At 46.1% G+C, this 16,799-nt stretch overlaps 1 protein-coding gene across 1 annotated transcript in view; it reads left to right on the forward strand.

Moving 5' to 3' along the window:
* itgav (integrin, alpha V) overlaps positions 1-16,799 on the forward strand; it is a 73,534-nt gene that overhangs the window by 15,363 nt on the left and 41,372 nt on the right. The window contains exons 4-10 of the mRNA XM_056611386.1: positions 554-668; positions 1,361-1,422; positions 1,644-1,692; positions 2,011-2,136; positions 2,275-2,319; positions 2,794-2,837; positions 15,996-16,052. Coding sequence (XP_056467361.1) covers positions 554-668; positions 1,361-1,422; positions 1,644-1,692; positions 2,011-2,136; positions 2,275-2,319; positions 2,794-2,837; positions 15,996-16,052 — 498 coding nt within the window. The remainder of the gene's footprint in view (positions 1-553; positions 669-1,360; positions 1,423-1,643; positions 1,693-2,010; positions 2,137-2,274; positions 2,320-2,793; positions 2,838-15,995; positions 16,053-16,799) is intronic.

Here is a 16,799-nt window from a genome sequence, read left to right on the forward strand (position 1 = left end):
ACCTGGACCTTGGACTGTTAGCTTAGCCTGTTCATTATTGTATTAAGTATTGTTTAACAGCATGTGCTTCATGTTTAATGACGTGAACCCACACAGGGTGAACCCACAGCATGAACCCACACAGGGTGGTCTATGAACCACCCTGTGGCCCCACCGTGCTAGTGTGGCTGCTCCATTAATCATCATTATTGAATATACAGGTTGTGGTGTTGCTTATTACAGTACTTTACTGTAAGGAGGACCCTGTTACATGCTGACGTATGTCTTTTTATCATAATCAAATCTTGCATTACCATATCGTTTTCTACTCAAAACAATCATGTATGCGTGTGTGTGTGCCTGCATGTGTGCTTGTCTGTGTGCGGGTGTGTGTGTGTTTGTGTGTGTGTATGCGCGTGCGTGTGCGTGCCTGCGTGTGCATGCCTGCCTGCGTGCATGCGTGTGTGTGTGTGTGTGTGTGTGTGTGTGTGTGTGTGTGTGTGTGTGTGTGTGTGTGTGTGTGTGTGTGTGTGTGTGTGTGTGTGTGTGTGTGTGTGTGTGTGTGTGTGTGCAGGCCTGTGCTCCTCTGTACCAGTGGTCAACCTACAGCTATGCAGAGAGAGAGCCGGTGGGAACGTGCTTCCTGAAGAAAGGAGAAGCAGTGGTGGAGTACTCTCCCTGCCGATCCAGTCAGTCCTAAATCTGTCTGTCTGTCTGTTAACAGTGTTTTATGATGGCTCAATAAGACCTTCATCCTATTCTTTGCATTCTATTTGTACTCTTCTATTCGGCCTGGTTCACCCCAGTCTCAATGTAGACGGAGAGAAACAGTCCCTAACCCTCACCCTCAGCTCACAGACCTCCTAGACTCACCTGTTAGACCTCCTAGTCTCACATGTTAGACCTCCTAGTCTAACATGTTAGACCTCCCAGTCTCACTTGTTAGACCCCGTAGAGATTAGAGACCAGAGGCCCGGTCTCACCAGTTTGACCCCATAGTGACAAGAGGCTCCAGACCCGGTCTCACCTGTTAGACCCCGTAGAGACCAGAGGCTACAGGCCGATACAGGTTCAAGTTCAGGTCTGTACTGGGTCAGCTGGGTTCTGGGTCACAGCATCAATGATATAATAGAATTACAAAAGCTAGGATCCAGAATTGGATGAACAGGATTAACAGAATTGTAAAAACAAAGGATATGAGTCCCCCTCGCTTCAAGGGTCTCCACGTTCACTCAAGTATTGTATGTTTATAGAGATAAGTAGTTTATAGAGATACGTATTGTATGTTTATAGAGATGTGTATACATTTAAGAGATGTGTAGGTATGTTTAAGGTATGTTTACGATAGTTTTCATGAGATGTTTTCTGTATTCCTGTCCAGCCGAGGCCTCTCCTGAAGGCCAGGGGTTCTGCCAGGCTGGTTTCAGTGCAGACTTCCTCAAGGTATGCACACCCAGCAACTGGAACTGAAAGAGGCAGTGATCTGGGACATTTATTTGATCTTTATACTGTTTAAAAGTCAGAATGGAGCCGCTTAAACATAAGTGTTAAGTTAATGACAAACTCTCTCTCTCTCTCTCTCTCTCTCTCTGTCTCTCTCTCTCTCTCTCTCTCTCTCTCTCTCTCTCTCTCTCTCTCTCTCTCTCTCTCTCTCTCTCACACAGAACAATACAAGAGTGGTGGTCGGAGGCCCAGGCAGCTTCTACTGGCAGGGTGAGGATGAAATGATGAAAGGAAGATTGATGAAGAATGAATGGTGATGGGATGGAGTAAAGGAGGGGAGTTGACCTCAGAGGACATGTAGTCCAATGCTTAAAAATTGTTCTCTATCTCTCACTCTCGGTCTCGGTCTCTGTCTCTGTCTGTGGGAGTGTGTGTTAGAGGGTGTCATTATGGTGTGTGTACTATGGGTGTGGTTGTGGTTAGTTTGGAAAACAACTGTCATTGTAAACAATGTATTTCAGAGTCATCTCCTCTCCTCCTATGTCTCCTCCCTCCTATGTCCCCTCACTCCTTGTCTCTTCTGCTCAGGTCAGCTGATCTCTGATGATGTGTCAGAGGTCTTCACTCGCTTTGACCAGAAAAGCTTTAAGACTGGCTATGCGAACACACTGGCTACCAAGTCAGCCAGCGCCCAGTACGATGACAGTTACCTAGGTAACACACACACACACACACACACACACACACACACACACACACACACACACACACACACACACACACACACACACACGAATCCTGGTCTTATGATTTGTATTACTCCTGTTATTATCTCCGTCTGTCTGTCTGCAGGGTACTCTGTGACTGTTGGAGACTTCAACAAAGACGGACGAGAGGGTAAGACAGCCCTAGGGTTCAGGGTTATTTTCCCATCTAGAGCAAGGCACTAATACTGTCAGATCGATGATCAAATCACGGATGATGCCATGAACCCTGATCCAGAGCTGAGAGCTTTCTCCTCTTAAGACACACACGTCTGACGTGATGCCAGCCCCGAGAAACATGCTGTCCTGTTAGCCCTATGAAGAGCTATGCTAGCTAACTTGTTAGCGCTACAGAGAGCTAGCTGTCCTATTATCCCTATGAAGAGCTAGGCTAGCTAACCTGTTGGCGCTACAGAGAGCTAGCTGTCCTGTTAGACATATGAAGAGCTGGCTGTCCTGTTAGCCCTATGAAGAGCTAGCTGTCCTGGGAGCTAGCTGTCCTGTTAGCCTTATCAAGAGCTAGCTGTCCTGTTTGAGCTACAGAGAGCTAGCTGCCCTGTTAGCTCTCTCTTTTATGCTCTAATATGATATTCTAACTTTGTTTCAGACTTCATCACTGGGGTGCCGAGAGGGAACAATGCACTAGGATACGTAAGTTAACCCACAGCCAGTTAACGGGAGTATGTCTAATGTGTCCTCCAGTTAACGTGAGTAGGTCAAACAAGTTCTCCAGTTAACGAGAGTTCGTCTACCTAGTTCTCCAGTTAACGAGAGTTTGTCTGGCTCATGGGTTCTCAAAGTTTTGAAGGCTGAGGGCCAATTTAGAAACCCAAAATTTGACTGAGGGCCGACAAAGGAAAATTAATTAGGCGGGTAACGCCGTCAGCATCCCAGTGGTGAAAAAAAACATTGCACTGTGGACCTCTGGGAGTGAGGTCTAAATCACGAAACTGAGGTTCATCCTTTCAAAGTATTGTACAGTCGGATTAAAACTAACAAATGTCACAGGATTTAAAGGATAATTCTGGTGTAAAATGGATTTGGGAAGGCATGAAAATCACTCACCTTTCGGCGAAATTCGCCGTTTTGAAACCAAAATAGGACCTCCGTGAATCGTGTAGATTCGATGAAAAAATATTTATGGGGTGGGGGGGGGGGTAGGTTCAGAGGCCAGCCAGTTTATAGTCCTCCGTAAAATGCTGTACTTATGCTGCGTTCGAGTATTCTCTGCGAACCGACTCGGATCTCGGATCCGACGCCACGCCCACACACAGGAAAACATGGACGCCACCCGGAAAGCTGTTGTCGCGGTAGCATTGGCAGAGGACCAGGCGCTCCAAAATAAGTAGGCTATAGGCCATAGTCAAGTCAAGTCAAGTTTATTTATATAGCACATTTAAAACAACAGTAGTTGACCAGGTGCTGTACACGAATACAATATATTTGTGTACATAGGCAGAGATACGGACGCAGTAAGGTATTGCAGTAATACGAGTGATTGAAATTACCATTTTAACTAGGGCTGCAACAACGAATCGATAAAATCGATAAAAATCGATTACTAAATGTCGTTGTGTCGCGCGATTAATAAGTTACTCATAGGCGCAGCACTGTTTACAGCCAGCCGCCGACAGGTTGGTTCACGGTTCATGCACGCCCACAGCGAGCTTCAGTGTGAGCGACCACAGCTTGTATTTTGGTCATATCTTAAAACTGGACTGTAGGCCTACATAAAAGTGTTGTACCTTCACTGTCTTTGGGTTAAAAAAAAACCCTTCAACTCAGTATCCGTCTAGTCCAACCGAAAACTCTGTCAGCTGCTGCTGCTGCAGACGTTGTGCAGACGGGCTCGGAGTCGGCACCGCGTGCATCAACAGTCAATCAAAGCAGCGGTAGTAATCACGCAACCGGACGGTGTAGAAAGTCCCGTCAGTTAAAAATAGTAATGCAGTTTTTAAATCCATGTTAAAATTGGCAGGATATAGAGATAGTTAGCTTAAAGGTCCCATGACATGCTATTTTATGTATTCTTTAATATAGGTATTAGTGGGCAACTAACACAGTATTCAAAGACGTTCCCTAAATTCAGCCGTGGTGCAGAGTTACAGCCACTCCGAGCCAGTCGCACATTGAGCTTCCCCCAAATGCGCTGTTTCGGTGGGCGTGTCAAGGAGGAGGGTGGGGGTGTGGCCCGGAGCAGCTTGCAGCCACCATGCGCTCTGTTTACAGTGGATGTATCGCAATGGCGAGGCGCACACCCTTTAGCCGTGTTCTGTAAATATTCTAGAACACACGGGAGTCCTGGAGCTCTATATCTAAATATTATCATATAGCCTACACCTCATCCTCATCCTCATCGTCATCCGCTTATCCGGGGTCGGGTCGCGGGGGGAGCAGCTCAAGCAGGGGGCCCCAGACTTCCCTTTCCCGGGCCACATTGACCAGCTCTGACGGGGGGATCCCGAGGCGTTCCCTGGCCAGTGTTGAGATATAATCTCTCCACCTAGTCCTGGGTCTTCCCCGAGGTCTCCTCCCCACTGGACGTGCCTGAAACACCTCCCAAGGAAGGCGCCCAGTGGGCATCCTTACCAGATGCCCGAACCACCTCAGCTGACTCCTTTCTAAGTAAAGGAGCAGCGGCTCTAATCCGAGTTCCTCACGGATGGCTGAGCTTCTCACCCTATCCCTAAGGGAGACGCCAGCCACCCTTCTGAGAAAACTCATCTCGGCCGCTTGTACCCGCGATCTCGTCCTTTCGGTCATCACCCAGCCCTCATGACCATAGGTGAGAATAGGAACGAAGATCGACCGGTAGATCGAGAGCTTTGCCTTGCGGCTCAGCTCTCTTTTCGTTACAACGGTGCGGTAAAGCGAACGCAATACCGCCCCCGCTGCTCCGATTCTCCGGCCAATCTCACGCTCCATAGTACCCTCACTCGCGAACAAGACCCCGAGGTACTTGAACTCCTTCACTTGGGCTAAGGACTCATTTCCTACCCGGAGTAAGCAATCCACCGGTTTCCTGCTAAGAGTCATGGCCTCAGATTTAGCGGTGCTGATCCTCATCCCAGCCGCTTCACACTCGGCCGCCAGCCGATCCAGTGAGTGCTGAAGGTCACAGGCCGATGATCCAATGAGGACCACATCATCTGCAAAAAGCAGTGACGAGATCCTCAGACCACCGAACTGCAACCCCTCCCCACCACGACTACGCCTCGATATCCTGTCCATGTATATCACAAACAGGATTGGTGACAAGGCGCAGCCCTGGCGGAGACCAACACCCACTGAGAACGAAACTGACTGGCTGCCGAGAACACGAACACAGCTCTCGCTTTGGGAGTACAAAGATTGGATGGCCCTGAGGATAGACCCCCTTACCCCATACTCCCGCAGCACCTCCTACAGTTTCTCCCGGGGGACCCGGTCATACGCCTTCTCCAGATCCACAAAACACATGTAGACCGGATGGGCATACTCCCAGGCCCCCTCCAGGATCCTTGCGAGAGTGAAGAGCTGGTCCGTAGTTCCACGTCCGGGGCGAAAACCGCATTGTTCCTCTTCAATCTGAGGTTCGACGATCGGCCGAACCCTCCTTTCCAGCACCTTGGAGTAGACTTTACCAGGGAGGCTGAGAAGTGTGATACCCCGGTAATTGGTACACACTCTCTGGTCCCCCTTTTTGAACAGGGGAACCACCACCCCGGTTTGCCACTCCTTTGGCACTGTACCCGACTCCCACGCGATGTTGAATAGGCGTGTCAACCATGACAGCCCCTCAACACCCAGAGCCTTTAGCATTTCTGGCTGGATCTCATCAATCCCTGGGGCTTTGCCACTGCGGAGATGTTTGACTACCTCAGTGACCTCCACCAGGGAAATTGACGACGAAACACCATCAACCTCGAGCTCTGCCTCCAACATAGAGGGCGTGTTATTCGGATTCAGGAGTTCCTCAAAGTGTTCCTTCCAACGTCCGACGACCTCCTCAGTTGAGGTCAACAGAGTCCCATCCTTACTGTACACAGCTTGGATGGTTCCCCGTTTCCCCCTCCTGAGGTGCCGGATAGTCTTCCAGAAACACTTTGGTGCCGACCGAAAGTCCTTCTCCATGGCCTCTCCGAACTTCTCCCACACCCGCTGCTTAGCCTCCGACACGGCAGCCGCTGCAGCCCTTCGAGCCTGTCGGTACCCTGCAACCGAGTCAGGAGTCCTCCAGGATATCATATCCCGGAAGGCCTCCTTCTTCAGTCGGACGGCTTCCCTGACCACCGGTGTCCACCACGGTGTCCGAGGGTTACCGCCCCTTGAGGAGCCTAAGACCCTGAGGCCACAGCTAGCCACCGCAGCTTCAGCAATGGAGGCTTTGAACACCGCCCACTCCGGCTCAATGCCCCCAACCTCCACAGGAATGCCAGAAAAGCTCCGCCGGAGGTGTGAGTTGAAGATACCTAGGACGGGGGCCTCCTCCAGACGTTCCCAGTTCACCCGCACTACTCGTTTGGGCTTACCAGGTCTATCCGGAAATTTCCCCCATTCCCTGATCCAACTCACAACCAGATGGTGGTCGGTTGACAGTTCCGCCCCTCTCTTTACCCGAGTGTCCAAAACATGCGGCCTCAGATCAGATGACACGATCACGAAATCGATCATCGATCTTCGGCCTAGGGTACTCTGGTACCAGGTACACTTATGAGCACCCTTATGTTCGAACATGGTGTTTGTTATGGATAATCCATGACTAGCACAGAAGTCCAATAACAAACGACCGCTCGGGTTTAGATCAGGGAGGCCGTTCCTCCCCACCACGCCTCTCCAGGTGTCTCCATCGTTGCCCACGTGGGCGTTGAAGTCTCCCAGCAGAACTACGGAGTCCCCTACTGGAGCCCCATACAGGACTCCATTCAGGGTCTCCAAGAAGGCCGAGTACTCTGAGCTGCTGTTTGGTGCATACGCACAAACAACAGTCAGAGTTTTCCCCCCTACAACCCTTAGGCGCAGGGAGGCGACCCTCTCGTCTACCGGGGTAAACTCCAACACCGCGGCGCTCAGCCGGGGATTTATGAGTATCCCCACACCCGCCCGGCGCCTCACGCCCTCGGCAACTCCGGAGAAGAATAGAGTCCAACCCTTATCCAGGAGTACGGTACCAGAGCTGAGACTGTGCGTGGAGGTAAGCCCCACCAGATCTAACTGATAGCGCTCCACCTCCCTCACAAGCTCCGGTTCCTTTCCCCACAGCGAGGTGACGTTCCACGTCCCCAGAGCCAGCTTCTGCCGCCCGGGTCTGGTCCGTCGAGACCCCTGACCTTCGCTGCCACCCATGTGGCTGCGCACCCGACCCCAACGGGTCTTCCCACAGGTGGTGGGCCCATGGGATGAAGAGAGGGGGGGTGCCACGTAGTTTGTTCGGGCTGTGCCCGACCGGGCTCCGTGGCAAACCCGGCCACCAGGCGCTCGCCATCGAGCCCTCCGTCTGGGCCTGGCTCCAGACGGGGGCCCCGGGCTTCCTCCGGGCCGGGTCACATCTCCTCTTTTTCCGTTCTTCATTGGAGTTTTTTGAACCATTCTTAGTCTGGCCCCTCACCTGAGACCACTCTGCCATGAGAGACCCTACCAGGAGCACAAGGCTCCAGACAACACAGCTCTCAGGTTCACAGGGACACGCAAACCTCTCCACCACGATAAGGTGACGGTTCCAGGAGAGGATATAACATATTGTAGCCTACACAGATATCTATATCATATAATATATATTATCACGGCCAAAAGCTGTGTGAGCCGATATTATGAATCTCAAACGACCGCATTGGGTTCTCCGACGTTCCTGGTTCTTCAACGTCCACATCAATGTGAATACACACACTGTAACGCAAGTGTTTCTTGTCGGTTCTTTGACGTGTCTTGTATTTCCACAACGAGACAATCGTGGGGGTTATCTGAGCCATGGTTGAGAAGGAATTGGGGGAAAGGAACTTTGGTTTGACTCGCTGAAGTACATGAACTGGGACATGCCGCCGGTTGCCGCGAGGCACCATCGCCCGGCAGCGGGCAGCCGGCAGCAGGCAGCGCGCGGTTCAGTCGACTTCAGGTTGATGTGAAAGTGGAAGAACCAGAGACGTCGCAGAACCCGACAAAGTCGTTGTCTTGTATTTCCACAACGAGACAATCGTGGGGGTTATCTCAGCCAAGGTTGAGAATGAATTGGGGGGAAGGAACTTTGGCTTTGACTCCCTCAAGACCATGAACCACGACAAGGAGGAGAAAGGGATCTTTGCCGGGCAGCGCTTATGCACCTCCGCCTCCGGCGGTGGTCCCTCAGCGGGGCTCAAGCGGGAGACATTCGCCGCCAACAATCCCTTTCTCCTCCATGTCGTGGTTCATGTTCTTGAGGGAGTCGAAGCCAAAGTTCCTTCCCCCCAATTCATTCATTCGTTATGCGCCATCACACCAACAGCAGAACGGTTATCCAAATAACAAGGAAGTGTACAACACTTCCGTTACAGTCCTGGAGCTCTATATCTAAATAATATCATATAATACATAGATATCTATATCATATAACATATTGTGTGCGCCTCCAGACGATATTATGAATCACAAACGACTTTGTCGGGTTCTGCGACGTCTCTGGTTCTTCCATTTTCACATCAACCTGAAGTCGACTGAACCGCGCTCTGCCGGCTGCCCGCTGCCCGCTGCCGGGCGATGGTGCCTCGCGGCAACCGGCGGCATGTCCCAGTTCATGTACTTCAGCGAGTCAAACCAAAGTTCCTTTCCCCCAATTCCTTCTCAACCATGGCTCAGATAACCCCCACGATTGTCTCGTTGTGGAAATACAAGACACGTCAAAGAACCGACAAGAAACACTTGCGTTACAGTGTGTGTATTCACACACACACATGTGGCGCTCGCACGGTCGAGTCTCATTGGCGGGCCAACGTCTCTGGGCGGGCCAGGCAGAGTAAGGGGAGGAGCTGAGATTCCTGATGACGTCATGAGCACAGACATGCGTTCAAATGCAGCAGTAAAAAAAAAAAAAAAAATGACATTTTGGTGAAGACTTGTTTTCCCAGTAATATAAAATAGATAGTAAAGATAGAATTAATTATGACCTGTTTAATGTCCTATCTTGAACTATCATCATCTTATCAGCAATTAAAGCAATATTACAAGTTCTATTTCAAGGAGTCTCGAAAATGGTATCAATAGGTTTGACCGGTTAACCATGGACATCCCTTATATACATATAAAAGTATATCAAACATTGTATGTTTCTTTTTTGTGTTATCCCAGTTATGTTTTTTTAATATTTTTATTATTTAATATTACTTTTAATAGTTCCGGGACGTTGGAGCAATAACCTGGTGTTTTTACATTTCAGTCTGCACTGTGAATTTGAAGTAATGTTCAGTTTTTGAATAAAGATGCGGCAATTCCAATTTTATTTTTATTTTTTTTCAATCCGATTCATCGTTTAATCGAAAAAATAATCGACAGATTAATCGATTATTAAAATAATCGTTAGTTGCAGCCCTAATTTTAACCACCAAAGTGGTCCAAGCACAATGAAAACAGTTCATACTTCAAGTCACAATGGGCGCAGCCATCTTGAATTCTGTCTCGGAATTTTGCTCGGTCACCACTGAGTTCAACCGAGATGGCGAGTTCGCCGTCCGAGGAAAAGGGGCGTTTCGCTTGGCAACGTCCTCGGATCTCCGAGACGGATGGATATTAAAACGCAGCAATAGGAGAGCCTGTCGGAGAACCTTTCCGTAGTTTACGTGCGCATCCAATATCAGTCGACGCAAACGAGACGGTAAGGGCTGATTGGTCCTCTAACAAAATCCTTTCCGGAAACGCTACTCGGTTTGACTTTGGACCTTATTTACTTTGTACGTTGTTTACTTTGCAAAGGACCAATAAAATACCAAATAGGATTTTTAAAGCTTTGGAAGTTTATTTACAAAACTATTTACAAATATTTTGTTCAACATATAAGATCGATCGGGCGGAGAATTGCACTGCGTATCCGACATCCCGACGGAGAACTTTGAATGCGCGAGCAGGCGTCTCATTAGACCTGGGCATTCGAGGCTATAGCCCCGGATCTTTTGGGAATAGCCCCGGATCGCTGTGCCGTAAAAAAAACCATCATAATGTTGAAAGTAGCCCCGTAGAGTTTACTTCTTTGTGATTGAATTACCAGCAGCCACAGATGCAACATTGTAGCGAGTGAAAACCGCAAAATTCTGCCGTGTCCATGTATGGGCAGATTTAGAATAATTTGTTGCAAAATGTTGCAAATTCAATGTTGGTATTCTTTCTTCTCTATGCATAGCGCATCTCGTCAATATTGCTGTTTTGTGCTGCCAGCCTTTTAGTGAGATAGGGGAGTGTTGAGAAGGACAGTACCAAAATATCTTTGGTAAGATGGATATAAGAGAGACCCTCAGTGAATTCAACCCGGTCCACTTGACATCGGGTAGGTGCATGACAGTGGTACCGTAAAACGTCAATAGCCCGGGCTATTATTTGTTTTCTATCACTGAACTTTCGAACAAAACTCTTGCTCAGCAACGATGGGAAATAGCCTACTATCAAATGCATTATTTAAACCAGTATGAATATTACCGTAGGCCTACATGTTTACCAGGCAGTTGAATAACGCCTGCACACACACACAGTCACGCACGCACGCACACGCAGAGTGGTAATCGGGAGAGTTGGGAGAATTCCCTGTGGCCCGTTAACGTTTTGGGGGGCGCCGGGTCAACGTCGAAACCAATTCGATTTTGTCTAGAGGGGAGTAACTGAGCGCCCCCTCCCGAAGTGGTACAGCCCAGGTCGGCCTTGAACTGCGTTTGGTCAGAAAGACGTAACGGCTAATGACAACATTGAACTCTCACGCAGGCTCGAACAGAATATTAAAAAAAATCTAGGGGGGGAGGATACCCCGGACCCCCCTAGAGGGATAATATCCTTCTCACCTTTTTCACCCCTAACCCGTTTTCATGCCTGTGGGATATATTTTGTATGATATCGAGTTGAAACGTTCGTTGTGGAGCACAAAAAACGCATATAGACGCTTTCTTCAGTTGGCTGTTTTTAGCCGATTCTATCAAAACGCTATAAACTTGGAACGATGGGGGCACTGGTTATGGTAAAAACTAAATCGCTATTTTAAACCACTTAAAAGGCTAAAAGTAGCCCGACACTTCTTTGGTAGTATAATAAGGGTCTTAACATATAAAACAAGGCATTGAGAACTTTGTAAGTGTACAGATTGTTCATTAAAAAGGACATTTTATGCACACAATACCATCAGTAGATCACCCGTCGACGCCATTTTGTTTTTAAGACTCAATAAGTAGATTGGCGAACACAGAGCTTGCGTGTTGCTGACGGATGTCACAATATCTGTGTTCGTCAATCTACCTATCGAGTCTTAAAAACAAAATGGCGTTGACGGATATGTGGGTAATGAAATGATAAAGAAAAAGAGAGAGTGAGGAAGGGGAGAGAGGGATGGAGGGGTACGGTTGAAGGAATATGGCGTGTCTATTTTTGCTCGTCAGTGTTGGGTGGGTGTGTGTCATATCTCGCATAACATGTTTTCCAGCGTTTTTACTTGGGGTTGAGCTGAGCAGTAATAGTAGTGTTGAACATGCATACAGAGCAAACAAACAGATACTGGGTACGGGGACTTTACACACATAGACATGGACAAACAGAGAGACAAGACATAAACAAGCAGGAACTAGCAAAAAGATACTGAGTAAGGGGACTTTTCACATATAGACGAGGACAAACAGAGAGACAAGACATAAACAAGCAATAGGAAAGAGAGGTACATGCCTTATCTGAGATTGGAAAGACAGAAAGAGAAAGAGAGAGAGAGAGAGAGAGGGAGAGAAAGAGGGAAAACACAACTGAACAAGTAAAAGAGAGTATTCATTCAGAAAAGCCATGGTGTTTTTTCATGGCTCCGGAATAACTGTCCATTTATATAGAGTTTATCAACTGCCAATGCTGCATGTATGTTGCTTCTTCGGTTTTCGTTTAGTATGGGGTAGAGAGCTTTCCTTCGTTCGTTTATTTCCCGTGGGTATTGATCATTCATTCCAAATTGAGTGTCCTTGCGTTGTTTTCCTTTGCTTTTGACCAGTTTTTTTTGTTGAAAGTGTTCAAATTTTGCGATGATGGGCCTAGTTTTGTCCTGCTGTTGTTTGCTGAGACGGTGAACTCGGTGGAAAGTAATAATTTGAGCGACGTCAGCGGGTAATTTAAATTGAGATTGCATGAAGTTTTGAATCTGCAACTCTGGATTATCGGGTGATTGTTGAATATGCAATAGCACAAATGTTTTTTATTTGTCATAAAAATAAAAATGCAAATTTGCGTTGGCACTTTTCAACTTCATACTGTCAAGTTATCAAAAGCAACCTATAATCATATCCACAGTGCAAGTAAACAAACAAAAAAGGAATCAGGGTGGAGAGCGTCTGAGAGGGGGAGGCCTCCTGGGGCAGACACTTTGGTGTTTGTGGAGATCAGTGTGTGGAGCGTCTGAGAGGGGGAGGCCTCCTGTACTAAAGTACGGCACACGGTGTGTGTGGTGCTGTCCTTCGGAGACGACGTTAAACCGAGGTCCTGACTCACTGAGGTCATAAAAAGATCCCAGGGCACTTATCGCAAAGAGTAGGGAATTCCCCGGTGGCCAAAACTGCCCAACCAGGCTCATTCAATCTGCCCCCTAATCATCCCCCTGTATAATTGGCTGATTCATCATTTCCCTCACTCACCTCCTCAAGCTGGTGTGTGGTCAGCGTTCTGGCACTGATTGGCTGCTGTGCATCACCAAAGTGGGTGCCACACATTGGATGGTGGTTGGTGAGGTCCCCCCTTCAATGTAAAGCGCTTTTGGTACCTTGAAAAGCGCTATATAAATGTAAGAAATTATCAATCAAGGTCAATTTGTCGAGTGTAAGAGGGTGAGGCCTCCTGGACCCTACTAAAGCAGAATGCAACAGGTTGGATGGGGAAGCTCATCATCAGAGGTTTATTTGATCTCTGCGTTTGAGTCAGGGTTCGTGTGGCGTGAGTGTCTGTAAAGACACAGTGTGTGGCGCTTGTACGACATAATAACATAATAATGCTCATTCACAACGCCAGTATTAATAAAACTAAAGTTTGTTCTTTGGTCTTGAAAGTTCTTTCACACCAGAACATGATAACATCCATGTGGTCTACTACATAAGGCAGTGATAGCTGCATCAAGTTCTCCCGTCACCATTACTCGTTTCGCTCGTTGTTTAGTTCCAGAGAGGCCAATTTTTTTGTCCCCAAAAGAGCATGTAGATGTAAAGAGACGGGGCGTTTTTCGCTGGCACATTGAAGAGTCTATTTCAAAATGCATTGCTATTTGAATAAAGAGACAAAGAAAATCACGAAAATATGAAATGACATTGTTTAAACTGAAATGAGGATTGCATTTCACCTTTGCTGAAAAAAAAAAAAAATAATAATGTTTAATTGCCAAATGCAAAATGCCATTGCCATTTAGAAAAAAGATTGTTGGGGTGCTATCCCCCAAAAGGATAACATTGAAGCCCATTTTCTCAGATTACGTCTGCAGAGTGTTATCCGCTATAGTCCCGTTTGAAAAATCTCAAAGTTCTCCTTCAACCTATACAAGGAAATGACTAAACCAGACATGCTATTTAAATAAATGATATTTACTGAAAGAGTTTTAGGGATGAAACAAAATGAATTATTTCCTCTAATAGTATAATAATTAAATACCAAAATTCTCCTTTACATTTTTTTATCCAACCAAACCTACTACCAATCCCTGGCTTCACTTAGATCCACAATATATCTCATATCTATATAAAATGTTTAGAGGTCGCTCAATCTAATCAATTACAGAAGACGTAGTTTGAGGAGGTCCTGAAGTACTGGGGATCTGGGGAGTTGTGGTCTTCACCATCGTTGATCTGATGTTACCCAGGCAGAAATCTGTTCACGATGAGTTAATGTATTAACATTTTATAGTCTACTTTTAGTCTATTTTTTGCATTTCATTCTATTGAAATTGCCGCAAGTGAAGTTGCCTTAACCTGCTATTTTACCGTTAGACGAGTCGACAGGAAGATAGCTGTAGATGATGTCATGTGGGAAACTGAATGTTGTTATCCGTGGTCAAAGCAAGCATATCAAAACCAACTTAAGAGCATGTTGAACATGATTTTAACTTTATAACCTTACAGTACCCGTTAAAGTGTTTCCCACAGTTAGATTCTACTGGTTGGGGTCGCTGATAGGTGCGGTTATACAATTAACCTCCAACTTGTTACGTGACAGTGTTACCCACCGAGAAAAGTAACTTCTTAGGGTTATTTTGTGTGACCAAAAGTGATCACTAATTTTATCCTTGCATGTTGGTTATATTGTTTGTGTGGTCTACTGTAGGTCTGAATGACTTCACTCTACCTGCATCAATAGCATATTTACAAATGATACATTCTCACCTTGTACTTGTTAACAGAATGTTCAGGTCTACTGTGGGACCTCTTAGCCTCCATTAACAATGCTAAATGGTGAACCCAATGACATAATGAATCCTGGATGCTAAAGAGTCAATAAAACAGCAGAGGAGGAAACACTTCTAATCTCCCAAAGCACTTTAGTGACAGACACCAAGACCTCTAAGGAGTGCAATCACCACAGGTTAGCAGATAATCTCGTTGCTAGCCCGATGGTAGGATTATGATTGATTGATTGATGAGATACGTAGCATAGCAATGTAGCGAATCAATGTAATGCCTACCGTGATGAGCTACACATGCCCAATACACAGCTACCCACCAAGAAGTTGGAAAGAAACAAGCAGTGTGCATGCGTCTGGGATTGTAACAGGAACGGATTGCTGGAAACTTAACTAAACGTATCATAACTGTTTCCTTAAATTGCGAAACGAATGCATTAAGTTCCTTGATACAACAAAAGGTATTAGGTAGTAAGTATTGTAAGTATTAGGAGTGAATGAGCAGAGTGGTCAATCAAGTGTAATATGAATGCTCACATTGCATAAATGTTCAGATGAGAGTAGTAGCTATGATGGGGAAACAGCAGATTCAGAAGAGAGTAGTAGCTATGATGGAGAATCAGCAGATTCAGAAGAGAGTAGAAGTCCATTAGCTAAATAACTAACCTTGTAAAGTTCAAAATTCTTGTTAAATACCTTGTGCTACCTTGCATGTAATGGCTAATGGCTTTTGATGAACAAATGTTTGCCTATGAGTTCCAATAAACACTTCATCAATCAATTCAACTCAATTCATTCAGAAATTAGTTGGGTCATCTCCAGTAATTCCTCTAACATGGAGTGAATCAATGTACTGATCATTATTGTAGGCCCAAGTATTGCACAGATAATTTCAATGTTTGGGTCTACAATCAGACAAAAAGAGTGTGAAGCTGTTGTTTTTTCTGTTTGGGAGCAAGAGTGAACAATTGTTCGACCTGGAGTTCTTCCTACTCAGTGAGAAGACATAAGGAACAGAGCTCTGAGTCCCATTGGTAGTACGTCGATAGAATTAGGTTTCCCTTTTTGCACCATGGGTCATGGGTGACTTTCTTGATATAAAATGTGCAGCTGCGAATGCGCGATGTGGATAAGCACTGCCTCAGGCGGTCAGTAAGAATCACATTGAACTGATTTGCTGGTTGAATAGAGTTAACTAACACTAGGTGAATTGTTGTGTTAGGTGGTCTTGTTTAACTGGTTACTTTGTTTACTCCCAGGTGAACATCTTTAATGGTCTCAACATGCAGTCCATGATCAACTTCACTGGAGCCCAGGTAAGAGGATGGGGAAACGAAGGGTTTCTGGGTCGCACAGGTGTAAATATTGAAAGGTTTACACTTTAATGCAATATTTACTGAACTGTAAATTTGTTATAAATGTGTTTTATGTGTATAAATGTAAAGGTTACATATCAAAGTGTTTGCCCTATAATTGTACAAAAAAGGCAAATGCTATAAATAATGACGAAAAGACAAAAATAACGTGGCGTTATCTTGAAGCAATGTGAGTGCCGTTGCTGCCTCTTTAAACTATGGACGTTTTTATTGGACTTTATTATGCGCAACCCACCGAGGATGATTCATGCTTCGTATACTGCGATCGACTAATATTTGGTAGTTGTTCCTCGTAAAATGATATCCATATGGATGTTAAGAGATCCAAAAATGCATATTTTTTACTTGTGGCTTCAAAAATGTTATCCACTCTCACTTTCAGAGCAGATGCAAAGTCGAGTTTTGCCCAATCTGTATCGCAGCTGATCGGTAAAATAAAAAAAAGTCTGCAAAATGTGGATGCATACATAGCATACACCTGCAGATGGCGACATGCAAGTAAAAGGAAGGGAGTTTAATTCCCAAAATATAATTCACATTACTTGTACCACAAACCACAAAGACCGATTTTTTTGTCATTTGTATAGAGATATCCACATGAATATGTTGTGATGCACAAATTCATAAAGTTTACTTGTGTTTCGTATATTGCTATCCACACTCGCTTTCAGAACAGATTAAGATATG

This window comes from Gadus chalcogrammus, chromosome 16, assembly GCF_026213295.1.
Source record: "Gadus chalcogrammus isolate NIFS_2021 chromosome 16, NIFS_Gcha_1.0, whole genome shotgun sequence".
In the NCBI taxonomy this organism is placed as follows: Eukaryota; Metazoa; Chordata; class Actinopteri; order Gadiformes; family Gadidae; genus Gadus; species Gadus chalcogrammus.